At 48.6% G+C, this 25,002-nt stretch overlaps 9 protein-coding genes across 9 annotated transcripts; 5 read left to right on the forward strand and 4 right to left on the reverse strand.

The window, feature by feature from the left end:
- Positions 1-1,050: 1,050 nt before the first annotated feature.
- ASPWEDRAFT_177064 (DNA-directed DNA polymerase POL5) lies at positions 1,051-4,184 on the forward strand (the record flags this gene model as incomplete). The annotated part of the gene is made up of 5 exons (XM_040831604.1): positions 1,051-1,422; positions 1,472-2,045; positions 2,098-2,882; positions 2,934-3,239; positions 3,291-4,184. The coding sequence occupies 5 exons, from the start codon at positions 1,051-1,053 to the stop codon at positions 4,182-4,184; spliced, it is 2,931 nt and encodes a 976-aa protein (XP_040684085.1).
- A 320-nt stretch (positions 4,185-4,504) lies between these two features.
- Positions 4,505-5,587, reverse strand: ASPWEDRAFT_177065 (MOSC domain-containing protein; the record flags this gene model as incomplete). Its single annotated transcript, XM_040831605.1, has 1 exon — positions 4,505-5,587. The coding sequence occupies one exon, from the start codon at positions 5,585-5,587 to the stop codon at positions 4,505-4,507; it is 1,083 nt and encodes a 360-aa protein (XP_040684086.1).
- Positions 5,588-6,053: 466 nt separating this feature from the next.
- Positions 6,054-6,937, reverse strand: ASPWEDRAFT_120829 (putative pyroglutamyl peptidase type I; the record flags this gene model as incomplete). Its single annotated transcript, XM_040829021.1, has 2 exons — positions 6,054-6,779; positions 6,827-6,937. 2 exons carry the CDS (start codon positions 6,935-6,937, stop codon positions 6,054-6,056), a joined length of 837 nt encoding a protein of 278 aa, XP_040684087.1.
- A 1,519-nt stretch (positions 6,938-8,456) lies between these two features.
- ASPWEDRAFT_177067 (uncharacterized protein) lies at positions 8,457-9,033 on the forward strand (the record flags this gene model as incomplete). The annotated part of the gene is made up of 3 exons (XM_040831606.1): positions 8,457-8,531; positions 8,585-8,655; positions 8,802-9,033. The coding sequence occupies 3 exons, from the start codon at positions 8,457-8,459 to the stop codon at positions 9,031-9,033; spliced, it is 378 nt and encodes a 125-aa protein (XP_040684088.1).
- A 670-nt stretch (positions 9,034-9,703) lies between these two features.
- ASPWEDRAFT_45989 (uncharacterized protein) lies at positions 9,704-11,156 on the forward strand. The gene is made up of 2 exons (XM_040836671.1): positions 9,704-10,250; positions 10,310-11,156. The coding sequence occupies exons 1-2, from the start codon at positions 9,998-10,000 to the stop codon at positions 10,939-10,941; spliced, it is 885 nt and encodes a 294-aa protein (XP_040684089.1). The 5' UTR covers positions 9,704-9,997; the 3' UTR covers positions 10,942-11,156.
- A 2,229-nt stretch (positions 11,157-13,385) lies between these two features.
- On the forward strand, positions 13,386-15,383 carry ASPWEDRAFT_32593 (uncharacterized protein; the record flags this gene model as incomplete). Its single annotated transcript, XM_040833689.1, has 1 exon — positions 13,386-15,383. One exon carries the CDS (start codon positions 13,386-13,388, stop codon positions 15,381-15,383), a length of 1,998 nt encoding a protein of 665 aa, XP_040684090.1.
- A 1,576-nt stretch (positions 15,384-16,959) lies between these two features.
- On the reverse strand, positions 16,960-21,198 carry ASPWEDRAFT_72826 (putative checkpoint protein kinase (SldA)). The gene is made up of 3 exons (XM_040839263.1): positions 20,084-21,198; positions 19,537-19,978; positions 16,960-19,468 (listed from the first exon to the last, which is right to left on the reverse strand). Exons 1-3 carry the CDS (start codon positions 21,068-21,070, stop codon positions 17,142-17,144), a joined length of 3,756 nt encoding a protein of 1,251 aa, XP_040684091.1. The 5' UTR covers positions 21,071-21,198; the 3' UTR covers positions 16,960-17,141.
- Positions 21,199-21,834: 636 nt separating this feature from the next.
- On the forward strand, positions 21,835-23,710 carry ASPWEDRAFT_121238 (DNA-(apurinic or apyrimidinic site) lyase APN1; the record flags this gene model as incomplete). Its single annotated transcript, XM_040829061.1, has 5 exons — positions 21,835-22,288; positions 22,354-22,390; positions 22,445-22,564; positions 22,639-22,773; positions 22,822-23,710. 5 exons carry the CDS (start codon positions 21,835-21,837, stop codon positions 23,708-23,710), a joined length of 1,635 nt encoding a protein of 544 aa, XP_040684092.1.
- A 127-nt stretch (positions 23,711-23,837) lies between these two features.
- Positions 23,838-24,964, reverse strand: ASPWEDRAFT_710919 (uncharacterized protein). The gene is made up of 2 exons (XM_040839161.1): positions 24,676-24,964; positions 23,838-24,618 (listed from the first exon to the last, which is right to left on the reverse strand). The coding sequence occupies exon 2, from the start codon at positions 24,604-24,606 to the stop codon at positions 23,965-23,967; it is 642 nt and encodes a 213-aa protein (XP_040684093.1). The 5' UTR covers positions 24,607-24,618; positions 24,676-24,964; the 3' UTR covers positions 23,838-23,964.
- Positions 24,965-25,002: the final 38 nt, after the last annotated feature.

A 25,002-nucleotide genomic window follows, 5' to 3' on the forward strand; every position in this document is an offset into this window, starting at 1 on the left:
ACCCCAGAGTTATGCTTCTGCTATCCCATGTACTCCGCAAACGCTGTAACGTTGACAGAAGGATACTCTGTTCTTCTTCTTCTTCTTCACACTCTGTCTACTTTGTCTAGTCCATTCTTCATCTTAATCTAGGGCTGAGGTTGTAAGGGGTTTCATAATTGCCATGATGCATTGACCATTTTGCAAGGGATGTAGGAGAGGAGTTCGAAGGAAGTGGTGATAGGAAGTGTGACCCTTTCTTGAAAAGGCTCATTATTATTGAATGGGATTCAGGTTGCTAAGGGAGGAGTTGGATCTGTTGGGCATCGTTGGGCATCGTATCTGGGTCTGTCGAGGGTGTTGATGAATACTCAGGTGGTTAATAGGAACACTCTTTGAAACAGATAGTATATCAGTGTTGTAGGCCTCTTAATCGTGCCTAGTATCATAGTATTTTACGTTTTATTCGGTGGAAATATAACTGCGATGCTTGATATCTGGCTTGTATGGTCTTCGCCGTAGTATACTGTGTACCAAACACAACTACAGGCGAATATATAATATCTCTAAATTTAACGCAAAATTATTATCCAGCAGATATAAGCGGTTTATCTCATATCAATTAATAGGCTATAGCAGCTTTGTTGAAAAAGTAAAGTAGTTGAAGTATCAGACTGTTCTCCGATATATTCTTCTATATCGTACTACTATACTACACCGTCAAGTACAGCACAACATCCACAAGTCAAACACTGATGTCTGCATATCTGAATACTCTCATTACAGAACAAAATATCAATATAAGATAACAAAAAGAATCAAATCAAATCATGAAAAGTTGAGAAAGAATAAAAGTACCCGATAAGAACTAAAGCGGCGATCGTCCTTATCGGAGGACGCTATTCCCGTTTAGGCCACCGCCTCATAAATTTTCGCTGTGTCTGAATAAAACATCACCGCCAATTGCTGCAGAACCCTCAAACTGCAGCTGAATCAAGTATTCTCACTTGATTCTCTTGCATATTCTGAAAGCTATACAAGTGGGATACCCAAGTCCATCCCCACACAACAATGGCGCAGAACTTCGCCGCGTCCAAGAAACGGCGGCGCGAGCCCGTCCAAGTTGATACCAAGTTGGTTGAGATATACGAGGATCTCGCTAGCGAAAAAGACGAGATCAGACTCAAGGCTGCCCAGGCTCTGATTTCTCAGTTTACTCCCGACAAGAACCCTACAGATGAACAGATTCAAAAGGCCTTGCAGAGGCTGTTCCGTGGTCTTTGCAGTAGCCGCAAGGCCGCGAGAATTGGGTTTTCTGTTGCCTTGACTGAGCTTCTGACTCAGGTGTTTGCGTCGCCTAGAGAGTCTGCTGGACTTGGAATTTCAAATGTTCTGGCTATCTGGGAGTCGCAGTCTAATGCTACCGGCGGCGAGTCGGGTCAGGTATGAGGAAACCACCTAATAATCAACATTGAAACTGACTGTGATGCAGGAACAAAGAGACCACCACTTTGGACGTCTCTTCGGAGCTGAAGCCATCATCAAATCATCGATCCTCTTCAAGTCCAAGGCCACCTTCACAGAGTGGACAAAGGTCTTGGATCTGCTCTTTGAACTGGCCCAGAAGAAGCCATGGATCAGAGAAGAGTGCGGATGGATTCTCTACCGCTGTGTCTACGACCTCTCTTCCCAGAAGGCCGATGCAAAATTCGTGGAGGCAGTTATTGAGCGTTTGTGCTCGAGTGGTCTTGCTCAGACGCCCGAGGGTGTTTCCATCTGGCTTGCAACCAAGGACTTGTTCCCCAAAGCAAGCCTCCCTAGCAAGGTTTGGAAGCACGATGACCCGTTTGATACGAAAGAGCGTAACCAGCTCGCCAAGGTCATGAAGGAGTCTTCTACTGCCGATTCGGAGGGAGGCAACAAGTCTTCTGGAGTGTGGAATTCCAAGCTTCACTTTGCTTGGGATGCTGTTGTCTGTAGACTTAGTGAAGGGTCAAAGGAAAAGTCTAAATCTAAAAGCTCGTCTCGAATTGGTTTTGCCGACTTTTGGACGGAAGTTGTGGACAGTAAGTATATTAAGCTTCATAATACATATTTGAGATCTAACAAATCTTTTAGATGGGCTCTTTGCTGCCGCTTCATCTGATGAGCGCAAATACTGGGGCTTCCTTCTTTTCGTCAAGGTTCTCAACGAGAGCCCCCTGCAGCAGGCTTCTCGCATCTTTACAAAGAACCTCGTGAGATGTCTTACAAACCAACTCGCCGTGGAGGATAGATACCTGCACAAGATGGCCGTTAAAGCTGCCAAAACCATCCAGACCCGTGTGTCCAAAGAGCCCGAATTTGCCGCAGCTTCTGTTATCGGCCTGATGGGCTCTGTAGGATCTGTCAACTTCGACCAAGTCACCAAGACAAAGACGATCGAAAAGATTGTGGTAGAGGCCAACGTGGATGCATTGAAGCAGATTGTGCCAATGTTCGAGAAGCTCATTGCAAACCCAGGCGCAAGCGATCCGAAAGGCGCAGCATCCAGTCGTCTATTCCTGGCTGGTCTGCTCCTTTCCATCGTTCGGTCACGAAGCTCAGCTAGCAATGCCGAGGATGGCATCGAGGCTGTCCTCGAGCACATCTTGCTTATCTTTGTGCGATTTGCCTATTTCATGGACAATGGCAGCGACGTGACTCAACAAACACAGGAGCTCTTCCGGAGCAGGATCAACTCCTCTCTGAACAGCCTTATCGCGACCCAAAGGTACGCGGCTACCATTCCGTACACCGTCGTTCGCAAGATCCGTGATGCAGCCAAATCAGAGGAGTATGGTAGATTCATCATCAACATGGATGATACACTTGGCGAATCTGTCAAGACCGCATTCAAGTCGTTGAAGAAGCTGTCAAACATGGTACGTCTAACTCCAAGCCTATTCCATGAAAATGATACTAACTTATACCAGGAGAAAAAGGAAGAAAAGGGCGCCATCGAAGCATTCAAGCTCCTCTACTCCATGACCATCCTCCAAGTATACAACGGCGACGCCGACGCCGTCTCCATGCTGGATGAACTCGACTTTTGCTACACCAAGTTCCTGGGTGACAAGAAGTCCAAAAAGGACGAGAAATCCGATGCTTCTGATGCGCTGGTCGAAATCTTGCTCAGTTTCGCCTCTAAGCCCTCGCAGCTTTTCCGTCGCATGAGTGAGCAGGTTTTCGGTGCTTTTGCTGATAAGGTCACTGAGAATGGCTTGGAGTCTTTCATTTCTGTATGTTTTGCACGCAGATTATATTGATATTGTAACTGACAGTCCTTTCAGATTCTGGAAGCGAAGGAGAGTCTTGCTGGTCAGCAGGAGATGTTTGACCAGCAGGATGATGAAGATGGAGACGCAGAGATGATGGATGTCGACGAGGATGATAGCGATGTCGAAGTCGTCGAAGCCGAAGACCAAGAAAGCGACGACGACAACGACTCAGACTCAGACGACGAAGAAGAAGACAACGCCAACGACGCTGAAGACGCCATATTCGAAGCCAAACTCGCCGAAGCCCTTGGCTCCCACCGAGCGGACCAAAACCTCGACGAAAAAACCGACGACTCCGACTCCGACGGCGAAGACATGAACGACGACGACATGGAGCAAGTCGACCAGCAACTCGCCAAGGTCTTCAAAGCCCGCCGCGACGCACTCTCCCAAAAGAAAGACAAAAAAGACGCCAAAGAAACCATGGTCAACTTCAAGAACCGCGTCCTCGACCTGCTCGAAATCTACGTGAAAAAATGCCACTCCAACATCCTCGCCCTCGACCTCATCCTCCCCTTGCTCAGACTCACCCGCAAGTCCACCGTCAAGCAAATCTCCTCCAAGACTAGTTCCGTCCTCCGCGAATACACCAAGCTCTGTAAGGGCTCTGCGGTCCCGGAGCTTGACGAGGAGACTGTCGGGCCGGTCTGGGAGCTCCTCAAGTCTATCCATAAGGAGGCTACGCATAGTGGTACGCCCACTCACGCTTCGGCCTGTAGCCAGGCTAGTCTGCTTGTTGTCAAGGTCCTCGTCGCCCACGATAGAAGCACGCTCGCGGATATCGTTGACGTCTATGGACAAACGCGCAAGGAGCAGCTTCTCAGCAAGAAGTGCCATGTCCAGCCGACTTTCTTCTCTGAATGGAATAACTGGTGTGTCTCGGCGAGTAAGCAGGGGAAGAACTAACACTGGTTCTGGGAACTGGTTATGAAATGAAACTACTACAAGTCATCGAACCCTTGATTGGGATGTATGTACTTAATGTCTGTCCTGTACATCTTTCTTTTCTTTTCTTGTTCAAGCATATACACCATCCTCGTACTGTACAGTTTATGATTGTTGGGGTTATAAAATAAAAAGCAAGCTTTCTTCTCGCCATAATTTGTGTATGTCCAATAAAATTTTTATCTTATGTCACACGAAAAATGATATAGTCGTATATTCATCAGTCATCCGCAAATCCGTATTCTAACTAGCATCAATCCAAAATGATATATGGACAGACCTCAGAAACCCTTCACGTATCTATGCTGGTTAGTCTCCTCCAACACCTGAAACTTCATACCAACTTCAACATCCCCCTCATTGCGAGGCGCACTGAGCATACCGAAACACGGCTTATACTTCATACCCTCGTCGATTCGTCGATAACTCATCAGGGTATCCCAGGGTTCTTTCTTGTGTTTCTCTGCCGTTTCGGGGGCGACGTTTGGCACCTGACAGCGCGTGCACCGCGCAACGATGTCAATGTCAAGAGGTCTTGTTACACTGGCCTTTGCCGGATCGGAAGGGCTGATGCAGACGAGTTTCCACGAATCCTCTGCCCAGGGCGCGTTTCCTTTGATGACGATATTCGGACGGAATCGTTCGATGGTGATGGCATCTGCGCCGTTTTTCCTAAGACGGGAGTTGAGCTCTGCGATTGACGCCTCGGATGCGATGAGTACAGGCTGGACGTCTGGGAAATTGGTGCTCTGCGTGCGTCCCAGAAGTTGGGGGGCACCGTTGCCTTGCAGGATGCGTGGAGTGGGGCCCTTGTAGACGAGACAGACGTTGCGGTGTAGGAAAGTCGAAAAGAGCTGGTTCACTTCCGGTCCGTACAGATGGCCATCGGTCAGGGTGTCCCAGATCTTAACCTGAGCCAGGGACGTATGGGCCGTCAACCACTCTTCGGTTGGACGGGCCGGGATGCTGACGACTTTGTCGTTGACGCCGGTGATGCTCAGTTGGAGAAAGTCGCCGTCTGCGCTGAGACCGGTATTGATGAGAGTCATTTCGGGAATCTGACGGATGGTCAGGAACTCGCGGGTCTCTGCATCGACAAACATCCATCTTCGGTCAAGCTCCAGGCCGTGCATGCGGAGCGAGGTCTTGGTCAATTGCATCCCACGGCAGGACTTGATGGGATAAACACGCAACGACACAATCTCACTGGTCCCATCATTCCGGGACCAGAATCTCTGCAAGATGCTCGATCTGCCGCTCTGGGCCCAGCCCTCGAACCTTGGGAAGATAAAGATCGGCACCAGAAGCAGCAGTGCCAAAGCCAACAATGAGAGTGCTGTCGCGGACTCGAACATGGTGGTCATCAATTGATGTTTTTGACCAGATATTTCGGGGGTATATGTTTTGTGTCAAGATATTCGGTTTATGGAAGCATTGGCATGCCCTATACCGAGGCGAAGCCTGTATAGCAGATGGCGATGAGTGGTTGACGATGAGAACCGATGACGAACCGCAGATCCGCAGTGGAAAGCGTTATTCTGCCGATTCATACCGCTTTTCTATACTCGGAAAATGATAAGATGAGATGAGATCTTTAGATCGACAGTAGTTTATCGATGGTTTATTTATAGTTGAGTGTTCCAGGCAAGTAGGATAATCAGTAAGTAGTAATCAGTAATTTGCGATCAGCGATGAGTAATGAGTGATATATCGTTGGTGTGCACCTATAGATAGACTGGAGATATATACTCCACTGGTGCAATGTACTCGAATGCCAACTATATCCACGTATGAAGATGAATCCACATTATCACATCAAATACAGACTCGCTATTTCTTCCCATCAAACCAGCATGCTACAAACGACTTGATCATCGCAATTGCGACATTCTTTCCCCTTTCGATGGCCTCATCATCGCATGCCCCAGGAACATGGAAGAACACCACATTCCGGTCTTGTCCTGCTTGATAGGCTTGTGCCAAACTGGTATAGAAGATAAACTCGCAAAGATAACGACCAGCATCCTCTGATATGCGAACATCAGTGCCCGGCGCCACGAGCGACTTCCACACCGCCAAAAAATCGCCGTCTGGTGGATGAGGATTGGCGCGAGGTTTTACTACTTGCGATGATTGGGATGCTGAAGATGTATCTGAACGACCAGCCTGTAGAACTGAGGGTAGCCGGAGTTGCCTCCACAGCTTCTCCCCATCCTCATATCCTGCCAAACCTTTGACGTCGGAAATGTTATAAGAGTCCCGATGCGCCTTTGTCTCCACTGAATAATACGCTCTCGTTGAAGCTATGCCCATATGAATCACTATGTCTGGACGTCGACCCCCGTGGGCCTTGGTGTAGTCATCGATTATGCCTGGGACCGTCTCTCGCACCGTCGAGTATGCAACAGGAATTGGGGATGGATGGACATGGATGGACACTCGATGGGGAGCAGGAGCAGGCTCATCTGGAGATGTTGGAGCTGCTGGGAAGGTAAACGACGATGGGAGAGAGGAGGCGATCAAGTACGAAGCGTTGACTAGGTTGGTTTTAAACGGCTAGTTTTCGTTAGATAGGCCCTGTCATCAGAAAGAGTACCACTGACACCAAATCCAGTTACCAGGACAGACACTTCGTCTGCATCCGATGAAAGCAGAGGAGGATTGCCAGCTAGCGGTGCTGTGGGTGGCTGTACACCTGGTCCGTAGTCCCCCATGGTGGCTAATTGCTATACGAGACGAGGAGAAGACAGTGTGAAATAGATAGGTGTGGTTTATAAATTGATCCGCTGAATATATTAATAAAAGTGACCAAGAGCGTTTTTCACAATCAATGTTGTATCGTTGTTGTTGCCAAACCCCGCATGCAGACAGGTTGAATGCGGGCCTTGGCGTCACGAGATGAGGAGTAGCAACATCCCCGGAACCCAACACCATCGCGAACCAACGACAGCAAGCAGCGAGCCTTGGTTCAGGGATCAAGAAGCCATCCGGACAGCTGCTGCCTTTTAAGGTGCGTGTCGGGCATCAACTATCTGCATGATGTGTGCTCCGGGGATTTACTGACTTGTGGTACAGATAAGGATGAAAAAGTACCAACAGCGATCATATTAAGGAAGAATCTTGATTAAATCCTTAGTTGCCATTAACCGACATTTCGAAGCCCTTGTCCACCTGCTAATATGCCGACTCTCGGATAATTTGAGCCCCGAGTTTGAGATTCTTCATCCTCCCCGAGCCCCTTTCTTCAAGCCAAGTCGAGTCTTGAAGGCTTCAACGAGGACGCCTCACGATCGGTCTGTCTCGCGGCCCTCGCTGCTCCCCCATGGAAGATAAAGCCCACACAGTCTTACAAAGACGGGATTGAAGAATACATAGACTAGACAACTGACAAGGCTAAACAAACACTATTTCGTGCTCCGCAATCTGCACTAGTATGGTGCTTGTCAACTTAAGCCCTCTGATTCGTGGGGCAAGCTATGCAGATTCCCATTATGGATACGAATGGCCCCCAGCAAGTGGCGATGATTCTGCAGCCCTACACTTGGAACGACAAAGTTTCTTCAGCACTGCCTTGGCATGGAAATAACAATATGATCAGTCAAAGAGCCGTATAACTGCCGGTCAATTAGGTGATATGAAGCTTCTAGCGGGCCCATACGGCATACGACGAAAATGCATGGTTTCGAGTAGCCTGAATCACAGTTGATTACTGACTGCCCAATAAATGAATAAATTTATTAAGAGTCTAGATTGAGGGACTCAACATCATTATTTTTGGATATTTGTGAACATTCCGTATACCTTCTGGAACAAGGCAAGCGAGTACGCAACAACCTTGATTCCTTCATTGATACAGTTCTGACAGTTGTTGACTGGAACTGAGCCGGCTCAAACTACTATGTACACCCTCATAGAATTCAAGAGTCATTATCGAATCAACGACAAGAAAATCCGATGGCTCAAACTCTTCGTTATGATGGAACGTGCGAAACCGAGCCATCTTCAGCAATGTCGATCTCGTACTATCTAGTATATCCCCGCTTCGAACATACAATGCCTCCGATCGGCCCTCCACAGTATCCTTCTAGGCAAGCAGGAGCTAAAAAAGTCCATTTGGCGTTTAGATCGAGGCTCGAAGAATTTAGCCTTGGGGGTGCACCAAGTAAACAACACTAACACCAAGCTATTACAGGGCAAAGGTACATTCCAAGTCATGTTTGCTTTCGACCAGTGATGATACTACACCCACGTTTTATCAATGAAGTCAAGAACCACCCGGCCCTCAACTTTGAGGAAGCAAGCAAAAAGGTGTGTGTACTTTTGTCTCAATATGCTGTCTGAATAGTCACTGACTGTCCAAGGCTTTCTTTGGCAGAAAATACTCCGGATTCCAGATTTTGGAAGCGACAAAGATTGCATTATCCCGGCCAGGGTCAGCAAGAAAATCACACGAAATCTTGACTCACTTGTGCTTCCTGTCTCAAAGGAGGCAGCCGTCGTGGCCGAAGAGAACTATGGTAAATCCAAAGATACGGCATTTCCTGGAACTCTGCCTGTACGGGACTAACGATATCACAGAATGGACTCCTCATATCTTCGCAAGGGAAGTCCCACACATTGTCGCTTGGGGTTCGTCGTTGTGCTTTTGGGCGAGGAAGTCTGCCGTAACAAAAAGTGGCTAAATGTGTCGGTCAACTACGCCATTGATACATTCATGGCTATTCGTGAGCTCAGGATGTGGCCGTCGGTGCTCCGTCCGTTGGCCACTGGGCTCTTCCCAGGGCACAAAGTGTCCGAATCCACACTGTAGTTGGTCACACAATCGTTTACGACGAGCTCACTAGAAGGGAGTTGATTCTACAAGGGAAGACTGCAGGGCAGGGCGACGGAGAGAGACGGCCTGATACTTTGGATTGGTTGCACGAAGTGCGGGCGTCCATATGATCGGACCCTGGCCCAAGTTGGTCTTTCGCTGGCGGCGATTCACACGACACCCAACCCGTTGACGAACATAATGTACGACTTGGCGGCCTATCCAGAATACTTTGCCCCAGTCCGGGGGAGATCAAGAGGGTTATGGAGGAGGGCGGTGTTCTGAAGAAGACCAGCCTGTCAAATCTCAAGTTGTTAGATAGTATCATGAAAGAGACACAGCGGATTAACAATGTTAGCATGAGTAAGTTGCCTGTCTCATACCTTAAGAGATATTAATTAACAATACCACAGCTTTTTTCCACCTAAACCCCACACAAGAGATTGCGCTGTCCGATGGAACTGGGTGCACCTGTTGATGAAGTTGCTTTGCTGGGCACGAGAGCCAGAGATTGATCTTTCTCGACTTGGGGGAGGATGTTTCTCTTTGTTTCTGTTTATATACTTTTATCTTGTTTTTACTCTTGTACATCCGATGATTAGCGATTAGCATAGCAATGGGCGTTATTTTCCTAAAATGGTGCGGCCCAGATTTCCTATTCGGTAATATCATGCCTCCAAAGGGTACATCGTGACTGGTGACTACCCTCTTCTGTAGCGGTTCCGGCGGAGATACAACAATCAGCTTCATTTCCACCTCCGCCGGAACCGAGAAATGAATTAATATCACCATTCGATGTCCACGTCAAGTGGGATGGTCCCTCCAACCTAGTTCCCCACAGACAACGGGAAGTATTAATAGCCATGTCAACCCCGCACCTTCCCCTCGTTCAATCCCTCTCAACTTCACCTTCACATTCAACTCTCACAAACACAGACTGAACCAGAAATAATCTATCACAATGGCAGCAGAATCACCAATCGAGAATGGCCTCTTCCGCCACAACAACACGACTGCCCCCGCAGAATCGAGCGTGTTCAATCTGTTCTCGCTAAAGGGCAAAACGGCCGTTGTCACCGGTGCGGCCTCGGGAATTGGACTGCAGGTTGCCTATGCACTCGCGGAGGCTGGTGCTGATGTTGCCATTTGGTATAATTCTAACCCAAAGGCGGTTGAGCGGGCTGCGGAGATTGAGGCGAAATATGGTGTCAAATGTATGCTGCTTGACTTGAATTGACGTGAATATGAGCGAGTGAAGCTGATTGAATGACAGGCCGTGCATACAAAGTCGACATCCGCAACGTACAAGCAGTCCAAGACCAACTCAACGTCAGCGTCAATGAGCTCAACGGCCGGTTGGACATCCTCATCGCCAACTCAGGCATCCCCTGGACAAAAGGCGCCATGGTCGACGCCCCCGTCGCGCACTACAGCGAGGTAATCCAAACCGACCTCGACGGAACCTTCTACTGCGCCCAAGCAGCAGCCGCCCACTGGCGCCGCCAAAAGGCCGAAAACACCACTGTCCACGGCACGCCTCTGCAAAATTTCACCTACGGCAGCTTCGTCGCCACGGCATCCATGAGCGGACACATTGTTAATATCCCGCAGCTCCAGGCTGGGTATAACGCAGCCAAGGCGGGCGTGGTGCATCTGTGCAAGTCGCTGTCGGTGGAGTGGGTGCGGTTTGCGCGGGCGAACTCCGTCTCACCGGGATATATTGATACGGAGATCTCGACGTTTGTGCCGCAGGATATGAAGGAGATTTGGAAGGGGAAGATCCCGATGGGCAGAGAGGGGAAGCCGGAGGAGCTCAAGGGAGCGTATTTGTATTTGGCGTCTGATGCGTCGAGTTACACGACTGGGTGTGATATTGTGGTTGATGGGGGGTACTGTTTGCCATAATCTTTATCATTCACATTCATGTTCATAGACATAGACATAGAGAGATAGACAGAGAAATAGAGAGAGATAGTCGTGGCATTAATGGAGTTACACAGAGAGCAAGGGCGTCGACCTTGCGTATGCACGAGATGTCTGCTGATCAGAGAATACTGCTGCACTGCGACTGTATAGACTATTCTGAGAAGATGCAGTAGGAATCAATAAAGTCTACTGGACAATAATATTAATATATGATAATAATAATAAAGAAGACTTTTAATAGACTGCATGACTACTGCAGCTGTACATACCTTGATGCATGCAGCAAGGTTATCAAGTCTGTTTATGGAGTCTATCTTGTTTATATCCCAAATATTATTATTATTATTATATTATCTGTTATTATAGCTACCAGCTAATAGCAGAGTATAATAAACAAAACTATAGCATCATCCATGGTTCATAAGATCGATGGCATCTTAGTAGTACCCACTGACACACCTACTATATCCACAACCCACAAAGTCCACACCCAGAAATAGAAGAACCCCAGATCGCTTATGTTGGGAATATTTTCCTCTGTACTAGCTGTACTGATATTGCTGTATCATGACCATTGATTTTGCTGGGGAATCAAAAGTGATGCGTGCCTGATACGGTTATATTACCAGACGCGCAACCCGCGCGTCTCGAACGCGTCCGAGCGCGTTTTCCCCACTGGACGCGTTGATAAGCGAGATCGACGTCATTTCTTCGATGCTGCTTCCATTATTCTTCATTATCTTAATGTATACCGATTCTTTTGTTCGATTCTTGATGGCAAAGGATTATTAGTACAATCATCATAATAAGAAGAATATCCATTATCATCGTCAATAGTATTATTTGTTTGTGAAAAATTCCAACAATCAGACAGATCGAACTCCAGCCACCGACTTAAAAAAGACGTGCTTCATTATTGGCCCACGAGGCAGAGACTCAGACCGCACAAATCATTCATGCTGGATCCTTCGATTGGGCCGTTTTTAATAATTCTTTTTCTTTTTTTCTTTTACACCGGATATTCTGACTCGACGAGTTTGCAGATCATCAGGAAGAGAAAAGCAATTTGCTGCATGTGGATACTTCGCTCTACAGAGTCATCCTCCCAGTATATGGCACTCGTTGCGACTTGAGTGATATACAGAGGACGGAGTACGGACAGAATAAGAAAAATAGAAGACACGAGAAGAAAAGAAGATAAACAAGACAGACAGGCCCCTTGCAGGCATGCGTGAAGCTATACGCACTACTTGTGCTCCTGCAGACTCCATCGGCCACGCTTGACCGTTCGAGGATCGTTGGGCGCGGTGAGATGACCAGCCCTCTGGATTGAGTCCGTATCCCTCGTTCTGGTCTGTATGTCTTCTATCTTCTGGCTGTATGTCTTCTGTATGTCTATATGCAGAGTAGAATCAAAACAAACACTGACTTGGTGTAGGTGTTGTGGTTGTAGTTATAGTGTAGAGTTGTTGTATACACCTCGTAGTCATACTCGACCACGGGACCACCACATTCCAGACATCAGCTGTTTGTTTTGAAGAATCTTCATCGTTATTCTCTTCATCTTCATTCTCATTCCCTTCTCTTCATCTCTTCTCCATCTCATATCAATATTATATCTTCAATCTACGTGGCATCGGGCGTGGGTCCACCCCAAGCAGCGCCTAAACCGCTTCTTCTCCCCCCAAAAGTCCCTCTCCTCTCCTCCTCTCCTCTCCTCCTCTCCTCTCTCTCTTCTTCTTCTCTCCAACCGTCTTTTTGCTTCTCTTTTTCCTTTCTCGCCCTTTTGCGAGCGCGTTGCTCGCTATCCGCTTCGCTTCGCCTCCCTCTTGCGTTTCTTTTGTGTTGGTCTGGCGTTTTTGTGTGAATTGCCCTCCAGCCATCCTCCATGGACCGCGGGACCCGTTCGATGTGATCTCCTGCAGTGTTGAAATTATTTCCAGGCGCATCGCATCCCCAATTCATTCAAATTCGATCGCTTTTCCCTATCCGACCACTCACATCTTGACGAAGTTTATTTCCTTATTTTTCTTCTCTTTGCTCCTGATTTTTCTTCTGTTGTAACGACTCACGAATCACCCTATAACGACGCCCCGGTTTTCCGTACGAGACGTTGTTCACCATTGACTGAAGCTGATTTCTTTTTCTTTCCTCTTTTTACTTCTTTTCTTTCGATCTTGTGCGCTTCTTGCGCTTCAATTGTTGCGGGTTCAATTACGAAAAGTGTTGTACCTCTCTCGGATTGGACGTCGGAGAGAGCTCTCATTCTACCTGGTGGCAAGACAATTCAGACAAACCCGCGATGGTCCTGGCATAGCAATCGATTTGACGAACGAACAAACCGACAATCGAAGATCTCAAACAGACATCTTTTTTTCTTGTCGTTGCTACAGTCCGGTGGTTGAACGGAACACCGCTCCATCATGGCTTACCGACAGCAGGGCCTCTCGCGCACTTTGCCGAAGAACTTCACTTTTCCTTCTATGAGTGCAGGCGAGCCCAGAACGCCAGAGCGCGCCTCAATTCATCTAGATGTTCCTCCGCCGCCTCCGCGTCCTGCCAGTTGCCGTGTGCGAAGGTCCCGGGTCCGCTCCGGTACCGATGTCTTTGCGCAGGCCGAATATGATCGCACTACTTTGAACCCCAACCTCCCCGATTTCCCTCTTCCTTCGATTGAATTCCCCTTTTCACATGACGCTTCCACCTCCGTACCGTGTTCCACCCTTCCCGCTAGCGACGACCGCTTCCTAGCACCTCCCCGAGACCGTGTGGCCTTGAAGACTCCGCCCGCCCAGATCCGCGCTACCCCGATCGACTGCCATGATACCGGGGCGTGGGCTTCATGGGACCACCAGGACTTGGGGAATACCCTCCAGCGCCCGGGCTCGGCCTGCTCCCATGCATCCGACTCGTCTGTCTCATCAATTGAAACATTCGCCTCCCGGCGCTCGATGGGTGGAAGTTGCACCAGCGCGGAAAGTGATAGCCATGATCCATTTTTCTACCTCGAGCTCCCCAAAAACCAGGTGCCCGAGTCGTCGCCCGTCCCTAAATATCCCATCCAGAAGTCGCGGGCGCCTCGGACAAAAGAGCGGTGGACCTTGGACATGGACAATCACCTCTGGAACACGTACCAATTATACATACAAGATCCAAAAATCACCCCCTTCAAGATGACGCCGGGTAGTATCCCGCCCCTAGGAGTTACCCATCGAGTGGCCCGCGAGGCCAAGCGAACCTGGGAACGGAGGCGACTCAGAACTCACCGACAGTTGCCGTTTGCCATGTCTCAGTCACAGCAATGCCGGAGTGGCAACAGTACGCCCACTCCCAAGAGCGAGGCTGCGAAGCCTTCATGGCCCAAGTCTGAAGCATCGACAAGGCGACGGCTCAAATACCTGTCGAAGCGCAAGTTTTCCATTGCGCCGCATTACCAGCGAATGATGGAATCGCGCAGCCCGACACCTGCCTCGGATATGTTTGCGCAGGAGTCGCGCGAGACTTCGCGTGCCGATGTGCCGGACAATAGCTCTACGGTTTATGCTACGCGCGACCTGGGCGTATCCCTTGTTTCCAGCTCGGTTCCTGGTCCTCTGGCTCAACTCGCGGCCGAGGAACCGTCGCCGCAAACCACCAATCCTGAATGGTTCAACCAGCCGCTGCAGTACGGTCAACCAGATGTCGTGGAACCCTCGCCGAAAACACGGTTTGGCCTCGAAGAGCCCGCTATGGCCCCGCGGTTGGGATCGCCATTCATGTACCACACATGGGGCCCTGATAGCTCAAAGCGAAGAAATCATCGCCATGCCCCCATGGGCAGGCGCGAGACTATTCATGTCACAGGCTCACGCTTGCGATCGCCTCCGCGGATGGAGCCGTTCCCTGGCGTGGGCAAGAGCGCAAACAAGACCCCAGACAGGCGGAGATCGACCCAGCTGCCGAGCGATCACGATACTCCGCGTCATCTCGAGGAACTTCTTTCCCAAGGCAAACTGAACGATGTTGGACCCCGACGTGTCCGTATCCGGAACCGTGGAGTCACGATGAGCGCCGTGAATTCGAGGGGCCTCGATCAACTCTTCTCCCCACCTTCGTCCTCGTCGCGTAACGAAGAAACGACTCCGGTTCAGAAACCTGTGCCTAATCCCTTGCTTAACCTGAGCGGGGAAAGCATTAAGCGATTGGGCTCACCGTTCAAGGTCGAAGGCAACAGGCGTTCTGGTCCCATTGGCAGATTCAGACATGCCCCATCGCTGTCTGACCCATTTGCCAGCGGCATGTTGCCGCACCAAATCTCCCAGCCCCAACATCCAGGCATCATGGGCGGCGGGCTTCCGTACGACCCTACAGAGCAGGGGATATCGGATGCAGAACGCATCAAAAGGCAGATCTTGAACATGTCTTACTCGACCCGATCATAAGCGTTTGCCTTTTTAACAATTTTATTTTGAAATCTGCTTTTCATCATGGTGTCAGCTCGATTCTGATTTTTATTCGACTAATGACCTGGACGACCTTGGCATCAACCTTTATTCTTTTACAACGAGAAAAAAGAAAAAGGAATTATGACAGAATGGCATTGACGACATTTAATGATATTATCATATACTGTTTGGTGTTTTGCATCAGCAGCAAAGACGAGAAATGAAAAGCGAAAAAAATCACGAAAAAAATGAGAAAAACGACATACAAATTGACGAATTTTGCATTGCCTCGACCTGCACATCGTGAATACTCCATCGTCTTGAATACTGCAGTTGATATGGACGTGTTTGTGTTTGTGTTTGGTCGATGGTATCTTATTGAATGGGCAGCAAATTGTCCCTGGATCCTCTCTTCTCTTTCCTTCTATTTCTCACTCACTCACTTACATTCTCTCTTTACTTTTCTCTGAATTTCTACAACAATCGCCTTGAATATCGACACTTCTGCAATGACAGCATGGAAAACAGATTACCGCATCCCAATTCCGACAAACTCCAAGCGTTGACAGATGGTCGATATCTCATCGCATTGCCATTCTCGAACTCTTATAAACCACCACACTCCTTGACGGACTTTTCACTTTTCTTTTCCTTTTCCTTTTCTCTCTCTATACCGACTACTCGACACTCTTTGAACAAACCACAGCAACACTGGGCTGCCTCACAAAAACACAAAAAAATATCCCAGAAAAAAGAAGCAGCCAGTCTCGCAACCAAACCACTCTTTTCCTTTCCTTATTCTACTCTTATCTCTATCTATCTCGACTCGATATTCCTCACCCAAGTCCCAATATCTCAAAATCCGAAAATCATCATGCCGTGACGTTTAACTCTTGAACGACCCCATGATGACCCTTATTTGAAAAAAAAAAAAAAAACGCTTGATGAATGAACGGGACAATGGAAGATGAAAATAAACGAAAATGAAAACGAAAACCAAACAAAAAAAACGACCGCTGAATGAAGAAAAGAAAAACAAACGACGTATTGATTCATAAATGAAATGAAACGATGAGATGCTGCCATTGTATGCAAGCGTTTTTTGTTTTTTGTATCTGCAGCGTTTTATTATATTTTGAATTATCATTCTACTTGCATCTGATTTTGCATTGCGGATCGTTTTGCATAAATCTGGCATTATCTTGATTTTTTATTATTTCTTTATTTTATTTCATTATTCTCTCTTTTGTGTTTTGATTTTCTGGAAAAAATGAGTACTCTAGACAGACTGCTTCTTGCCAGTCAAGTCAGTCAGAGCAGCTTTGATTATGACAAGATGACAGATGACCGGCTATGTGTGAAATGATTTGCCTCACCCTTTTTTATCTAGTCTAGTCTTAGAGTATTAGCCATGTTGATTGATCTTTCTCTCTTTATTTTGTCCTATTTTCGATGCTCCCCGTAGGTTTCTTGTAGGACCACAGACTCGATTAGATGGGAACGTTTCGACAGTATCTTATTCAATAATCTTTAGAATACCCGATAAGAAATAACAGATATCACTACCGAAATACTGAAATAGAAACAAAAAAAAAAAGTAGTGCAAATAAATCACTTCCAACGCCAACGCTCTAAAGCGTGATAAGGGAGGGGGTATAGGTAGCAATCGTGATGGATCATTATGTAGGGCAGAAACGAAAAAACAAGAACAAAAAACGCAAATTGCCAGAAAGAAGCGAAGGATGGGATATCAGATTAACATCTCTCCAATTTCTTCTTCCTCTCCGCAAAAATAGCCTCCAACTTTTTAATCTGCAAGGCGAGGCCTTTCTTCTCCGCATTGGCCAGTAACCACGCCTCCATCTTCTCGCGGACGTATCTCATGGACTTGAGCACAGGAATCACTGGTTCACTACCAGGTGCCACGTTCTCATCAAAGGGAGCGGCAGGAAGCTCTCCTTCGTGTTCCATTTGAGTCCACCGCTCAGCACCTGGGTTCAAAAGAAGATCGAAAACTTCACTCCAAATCTCTCGGTCCCAGTACCGTTTAAGCATCTCCCGAATGCGATACTTCCTCACATTAGCGCCGCCAAAACTGCCTCCGTGGCCGTTAGGGCTGGCAGGCCCCTCGCTCCTCCGCGCGGAAACCGACTCGATGTATTTTCCAAAAAGCATGACGTGAACCGTGCCCGCAAGACCGTAGAGGTCGATTTGGTGAGTCCATGGGCGCTTCTCGCGGATTTCATTGCATTCGTGGTTGCCGGTTTCCCAATCGGCAAGGAACTGGACCGAGGGCTGGAAGGCTTGCATGTCGATGCCGCGGCCAAAGTCAATAAGCGCCAAGCCCTTGTTACGCCATCCATGCAAACCACGAGGAGAATAATGCACATCACGCGGATCGCACACGTTCTCATCGCCCATATCAATGGGCGAGGTAGTCGGAGGTGTAGCTGACTTGTCATCCAATCGGACGAGGCAATTATCAGCCTTGATGTCACCATGCAAAATGCCACATGCATGAAGCGCTTCCACGGTTCTGAAGAGTTCGACAGTAAAGAACATTGACAGACACTCATCCAACCCTCCTTCTCCGCTGTGGTTTGCCATGGTCGGTTCGCTGCGAATAGTGTTGATAAGATCCAGCAACGTCCCCTGGCCGCGGTAATCTTCGACCAGAATGCTTTCTTTTCTGAAAACGTGCAGTTCGTGGACATGGACAATGCTGTCAGCGGCACGGGATAGCTCTGGGTAACGGTTCAAACGCTCGTGCGCTATTCGGATCATGTAAAACTCCCACGGATTTGGGGGTCCAACTTCCAATTTGATTGCCTCGAATCCATAGCGCCGGGGTTTGCGTTGTGTCTGTTTCGAGCGAATGCGAAGGGAATCTCTACTGTTTTCGTCTGCGTTTTCGACATCGGAGTCGGAAGATGGGTAGGCTTCAAAAATATCAACACTTTCTGCCAGGTATACTGGAGCATAAGCACCAGCCCCGAGTTCTCGTCTGATGATGTAGCTTCTCTCAGCCCCTGGGAGTTCAAGAATTGGTGTCTCGAACGATGCCTCGTCACCGCTCTTAGGACGCTTGTGCTGTGCTTTCAAGAACTTCTGGATGGTAGGTGTGTAGTTGCTTTCCTCTGCAGGGTGGGCATAAACACCGCGGTATGATTCGAGTGGGGGACTCAGCGACTTGATGATGGTGTTGCGAATGCCTTTGTCGGTGGGATTACACTGCGCATCCTTGATAACTGCGCCTCGCTGGCTGGGACGATTCGACAAGACCCTTGGGCTGGAGCGTGCCTTCTTCGCTGTCGGACTCTGTGTTACTTCTTCAGCGAGAGAAAAGTTCCCGCCTTGGGTCGGTGATCCGGGCACAAGAGGTGTTGCAAGAAGGAGATCGTCCATTTGTGGAATTCCTGGGGGGGTTTGATCGATGTCGGGCATAGGCTTGGAAGGAGTCTTCGCATTGTAGAGATGGCTTCTGGCGGCCGTCATCGAGGGAAATGAATGCTCTGTCCGCTCGACAATGGGCGTCATGAAAGGCAATCGATTCTGGGCCATGATTGCAGGGTCACGGTATGGGCCATAAGGAGGATCATAATCGTCGGGCATCTCTGGGACAAATCTTTCTCTTTCATATCCCTCGCTAACAGAACCTTCCCCACCAACCTGAGTGTCATCAAAATCATCGGCCTGTGAATGCACGGGGGAAAGTCCAGGTACGTCCTTGCTGACAGTGAATTCAGTCCATTCACCATCAACCACACTTTCAGCCCGGGTATTATCGTCAAAACCATCCTCGTCGTAGGATTGGTGAAACGTGCCAGTTTCATCGTCTCCAAAATCACTGGAAGCGATGGATATTCGCCCAGTGACAGTGCTTTCCCCGGCGCTTGTATAGTCGTCGTCATCGTAGTCACTGTCATCCCCATTATTCTCCGACTCTGCCTTCAATGGCTGATTAAAAATGCTATAAATCTCATCCGTTGCAGCTCGCGTATGCATAGTCATGGTGGGCTCCGCAGGAGCAGTGCTCTTACGCTTAACCTTTTTCTTCGTGGGGGAGTCGAAATTCATTTTGACTACGAATTTCAATAAGCATCAAGTGGACAATCGAAAATCAAAAGTATCGAGATCGGACAACCCTTACCTGTCTGTGTTTCTCCCTTCACCTCACGAACTCTCGGTTTCCGTGCTTTCCCAGAATCTCCCGCATCGCCTTGAATTGTCTGGCGGGAAGCTTGAGGGGATGCTTCATTAATACTGAGTTTCTGATCGAATTGCTCTGGTAAGTCTTTATCGGAGGCGCTTGCAACAGGTTGTGTTGGTAGGTCTGTAGAAGCATTTCCAGATATCTGTCTCAGAGGCTCTTTGTGTGAGCGCCAATCCTTGTCCATCCATCCACGGTTTATAGCTCGCAATTCTTCAAAACTGATCTCGTGGTTGGGATTTCTGTAGTCAGGATACACTGCTTCGAGATTGACAAAGACGCGCTCTCGTCTGCCAGTTCGCGGGTTTACCGCTTCTCTTACGTGATGCTCTGGAATTTTCGGAGACTGCTTTGTCTCTTTGACTTGTATATTTGAATTTGACTGAATACATAAAATCGTAAACCAATACAGGTTCATGCCATAAATTAGTCCTGTGATCGTAAATATATGGAAATCAGAACAGGGTTATGAATCAAATCTTCTTACCTCATCCCTGAAAATCGCCATTTTCTGTTTGGGCGCTGCTTTCTTTCCAGCCTTGAGTGTTTCACCTGCCATTGGCTTGGCCTCCATCTTATTCTCCTTTCTCCGATCCTCCATTGATCCAATGCTATCCCAGCCCTTTGTCGGGCCACCTAAAGCGGGCTGGCTTGCTGGCGCCGAATCGGCATCGGAAAAGATGGCCATTTTCGGCTTACCAGACTTGGTTTTGGGAGCCGGTGCAGGAGAAGGCTCCTGTTGTTGTGGGTCTTCGGTTGCACTGGCGGAAGCGAATGGATCGACCTTGGCGGCCAGCGCTGGACGAACTTTGGGAAGGGCAGGCGACGATGGTCCGCTGTCTTGAGTACGGTGTTCGTATCGATGTTGAAATTCGCTATATTTTCGTGCCAGTCGTTCGACTGGTCGTGCCTCTCGATCCACGCCCAGTCTATACACCTCGTCGGCCTGCGTCCACCGCCCCGCACTCTCAAGCCAGGCTGCAAATTCCTCGTAGAACAGTGCAAGTCCTTCTCCGATGTGATGGCGGGCAAGGAATGCAAAAGTCTCTCGCGGGGAATCAGAGAAGAGTCTGATGTAATGCAGCCACAGTCGCAGATAACGCGGGTCATTCTTGTAATGGGCTGATGATAAGAATGCTCTCACGGCACGCTCCAGAAGGGGGAGGAGCCCAGATTCAGGTGTCGCTTGGGCAGTTGGGTATGCATTCAAAGCCCACTTCACGTATCTGTCATATATATCGAGCGGGTCATCGGATTCCCCTATCGCCTGCAGCTCTGTTTCATATTCCTGTCTGATGGCGTCGTTGAGGGTTCGTGTGTCGTTTGGCGACGGGGCAGCCAACTTGTCGGTGGTGTCTCTTGGGGAGAAAATTCGTGCAAGCTCTCTTGCAGAGCGTCCACCCGGAAGGGATTGGATGTTTTCCTTCTGATTTTCGATGATATCGAAGTCGATAAGATCTTCAGAGGCCGCCATCTCGGCGACGGATCACGATGGGGTTTGTTCGCAAAATTAGTCGAGTGATCGAAGTGTGCGGATGTCGAAAATAATAAGTCAGACCTGTGTCGTTAGTCGATCTCGGGCGTGTCGTGGGGTGACAGTCGGGGATGAAGACAGAGGAAAAGTCTCGCCGTGGAGAATTATCAGAGTGGGACGTTTATCGATAAACAGCCCCTGCCGGTTGCTGTGGTGACGGTCACGTGGGCGCTATACCGTGCTGGGCAATATCTGGCTTCAGATCGACGAAACTTGGTCATTTTCACTTAAATTCGCTTTAAGATTATTCTGGAACTGATGGCAGGATTCCTTGTAGATCACGAAGGAGGGGGCAATCTGGGGATCTTTTAATATTGATTGAATTTTGATGGTTGTGTTGGTCAAGCACCGTATCTGGAGGCATTCTCTCCCCGACTTCACCACCGTAGAAAAATACCAATTAATCAAGAAATCATCATCTCTTCTTCCACCATCCTACTCAGCCATATCATCTTCCTAGATTAAATCACCTTATATTATTACCTAAAACAAGGTGCTGTTTTAACACTCATCATTTCCACTCCGGACAGCGACAGTCGCCAGTCGCGCTGCTCTCCGGGACGCGCCGAAGCCGAAGCCACATCTTCTCGATCATCATTACGCAGATACCCAGTCAAAAGCCCTAATTTATCTTACTTTCAAGATATTAAAATACTGAGTGGACCTCACCTGTGCATTTAAATCCAAGGGAATATTGGCTTGCAATGGCTCGCGCAACCCGCAACGGAGCAACCTCAGCGGGAACCAAGAAACGGAATATCGATGAACCAACCAGCCAAACTTCTCCTGTGAGGAGGTCCAAGAGGGTCAAGCCTACTGAGGAGAAACAGCCATCTGAAGATCTCAAAGAAGAAGAGGAAGAGGAGGAAGAGGAAGGAAACGGTGTTCAATCTCCACCAAAAAAGACACCAGCATCAAAATCCAAGCAAGGCTCGTCTGTAAAGAAGGAAGAAGAAGACGACGACGAAGAAGAAACCAAGCCTCCTGCAAACACCAAACAAGGAAAAGAGAAGAAACCAGCTGCTTCGAAAGCTACCCCGAAAGCTGCCACAAAAAGAGGCAAGACCAAGGAAGAGAAGGAAGCAGAAGCGATGCCCTTGAAACCACGAACGCAGGGACTGCGCATGCTCGTAGGTGCCCATGTCAGTGCTGCGAAAGGTCAGTTTGCTTTGCTTCATCCTGCTCTAAATCTGGGAGCAAAATGCTGATAGTGCTTATTGCAGGTGTCTTTAATGCGGTACATAATAGCACTCATATCGGGTACGTATGTCCTTTGTGATTGTCCAGAAAGGTAAGCTAACCCTACGCTCACAGTGGAAATGCCTTCGCCCTGTTCTTGAAGTCCCAGAGAAAATGGGACAACCCTCCACTGCAGGATGACCACAGAGACCAATTTCGAAAGCTTTGCTCAGAACAGAAATATGATGCAGCCAAGTAAGTAACAGGAGACCGAATCTCCATACATGGAGGAAAGTAGAGAATCAAGAACCAAAGACTTACTCTTATAGACACGTTCTCCCCCACGGTTCATATCTCGTCAACCTGGCACAAGAAGACAAATCCAAAGCGAAACAAGCCTACGATTCCTTCTTGGACGACCTTAAACGCTGCGAAGCGCTCGGAATTCAGCTCTACAACTTCCAGTAAGAACGCTCGTACCTCCCACAATAGTTGATACTAAACAACCCAAGCCCAGGAAGTGCCAACCAAACAAGCCTCCCCGACGCCCTATCCCGACTAGCCAAAGCACTCACAAACGCCCTAACCGCCACATCAACCGTCATTCCCGTCCTCGAGACCATGTGCGGCCACGGAACCACCATCGGCGGCTCTCTCAGCGAATTCCGCGACCTCCTAGCCCTCATCCCCAAGGAACACCACCCCCGAATCGGCATCTGCATCGATACCTGCCACAGCTTCGCCGCAGGCTACGACCTAACCTCCCCAACGGGCTTCAAATCCTTCATGCAGGAATTCGAAGACCTAATCGGAATCCAGCACCTGCGCGCACTTCACCTCAACGACTCCAAAGCCCCAGGAGGCAGTAAACGAGACTTACACGCAAACATCGGCACAGGATTCCTAGGTCTCCGCGCATTCCACAACGTCATGAACGAGCCTCGCTTCGAAGGTCTCCCCATGATCCTAGAAACACCAATTGACCGTCCCCAAACCGCATCTTCAAAAACCACCACCACAAAGAGCGCCCACGAAGAAGAAGGCTGCGGCAGCGAAATGGACTCCGAATCCGAAACCGAAAAACCAAAGGGTAAAAAGAAACAATCCAAAAAGCCCGCTAGTGCGAAGACACCCATGGTGGCGGATGCATCCGTGTGGGCACGCGAGATCAAACTCCTCGAGTCCTTGATCGGGATGGACCCCGAGAGCGAGGAATTCCGTACTCTCGAAAAAGAGTTATCGGAAGAAGGTAGGGAGATGCGCGAGAAACAGCAGGAACAATACGATCGAAAACTAGAGGCTGAGGAGAAGAAGAAAAATAAAGCTCCTGCGAAGGGACAGAAGAGTCTAATGGATATGATGAAAGGGGCAGGGGGTAAGGCTAAGGGTAATAAGAAATGAGATGCTATAAGAGGGTATCTTGACGATTCTTACTGTCACATAACTAATGGCTATATTACTTTGGGTATAATTACTACGCACCTTTTTGCCACCATGTCAACAGTTCTAGAGTGATATGCCTGCAGGTGATTGATTGATCATTTATATACTCTATCTTACTATCTACTAGGAAACACTAATATAAACAAGAACGCAAATGACCCTCATCACCATACTTCCACCCCACCCTGTCCAATGATTACCTATCTACTCATCTACCCATCCAGAGCTTTCTCTCGACGCACATACCTTGAAGGTTGAATTGCAGGGCGGTGCCAGCACCATTTTTTTCCTGGCTCTGGAAGCCTACTCTGACGCGTCGCCCAGGTCAAAAGCTTCCACCCATGGAGGACATCGTACGGGTTGAGGTGTGATTCCAGTGTGAAACCCTGACGCCCTGACATGGACGGGCACACACTACTCGGGAACAGTTGCGGTTTGCCCGCAATAATCCGCCCCAGATACCAGAGACATGTCAAGGGAGCAAGCCAGTCTGCAGTGATACTCTCGCGCCCCTCCCTCTCCCCAAGCTCTGGACGGATATCACTGGTGATGATGGGCTCGGCTTTGGGGTCTTGCGCAAGTGCCAGGAGGACGGGCGCTTGGATGGTCAACTTGGCCACGGAGAGGCTCGTCCCGTAATGATTGCGGCGATGTTCGCACCATTCCTCCAGGAGCGGCTTGGTCGCGGGATCCTTATATAGGAGATCGAACACCTGCTGCCCATCGTCTAGACCGAGACAGCCAGCTAGAAGCCGCGTGCTCTGGTGCATTTTCCGGACTGTGGCGGGGCGGTAGGTAATGCCATACTGGCCCAATGGGTGATTGGTGCGTTTGGCCTTTCGTACCCTAGCCATTATATATCAATACTAGATATATTAGCGTCCTGGGAAGAGATAGTAGGGATAGGGGCTCTGGGGATATACGAAGAAGAATAGAATCAATAGCAGTGGTGCACTTTAATGGATCCCGCCAAGGAGCAGTATTTGGATGAACGTAGAGATGGCAGTGAAAGATGGATGTGAAATAGTATTTTAATTGATGGGAAGAGCACATCTACACGGGGGGCTATTTCAGCTCTTATAAACTTGATCTCTGGGTTGGAATCGACTATCTCGAGGGCAGATGGGAAGCCAGTCTTTGTTGATGTGCTTCCTATTCATGTTCTATCTTTAGGAAAGTAAATAAAGAGTTCTGTATCCTGCATGAGATTCTTGATCGGGGTGCGAATTTTATTTAGAAATAAAGAATAA

This window comes from Aspergillus wentii (genome assembly GCF_001890725.1).
Source record: "Aspergillus wentii DTO 134E9 unplaced genomic scaffold ASPWEscaffold_9, whole genome shotgun sequence".
In the NCBI taxonomy this organism is placed as follows: Eukaryota; Fungi; Ascomycota; class Eurotiomycetes; order Eurotiales; family Aspergillaceae; genus Aspergillus; species Aspergillus wentii.

Coding starts and splice junctions, on each gene's coding strand:
- ASPWEDRAFT_45989 (XM_040836671.1), top strand. CDS start 9,998: ATGGCAGCAGAATCACCAATCGAGAATGGCCTCTTCCGCCACAACAAC. Junction 10,251..10,309: donor GGCGAAATATGGTGTCAAAT/GTATGCTGCTTG, acceptor ATTGAATGACAG/GCCGTGCATACAAAGTCGAC.
- ASPWEDRAFT_72826 (XM_040839263.1), bottom strand. CDS start 21,070: ATGGCGGCCTCTGAAGATCTTATCGACTTCGATATCATCGAAAATCAG. Junction 19,979..20,083: donor TGGCGATTTTCAGGGATGAG/GTAAGAAGATTT, acceptor TTATGTATTCAG/TCAAATTCAAATATACAAGT. Junction 19,469..19,536: donor GAAGGGAGAAACACAGACAG/GTAAGGGTTGTC, acceptor TGAAATTCGTAG/TCAAAATGAATTTCGACTCC.
- ASPWEDRAFT_710919 (XM_040839161.1), bottom strand. CDS start 24,606: ATGGCTAGGGTACGAAAGGCCAAACGCACCAATCACCCATTGGGCCAG.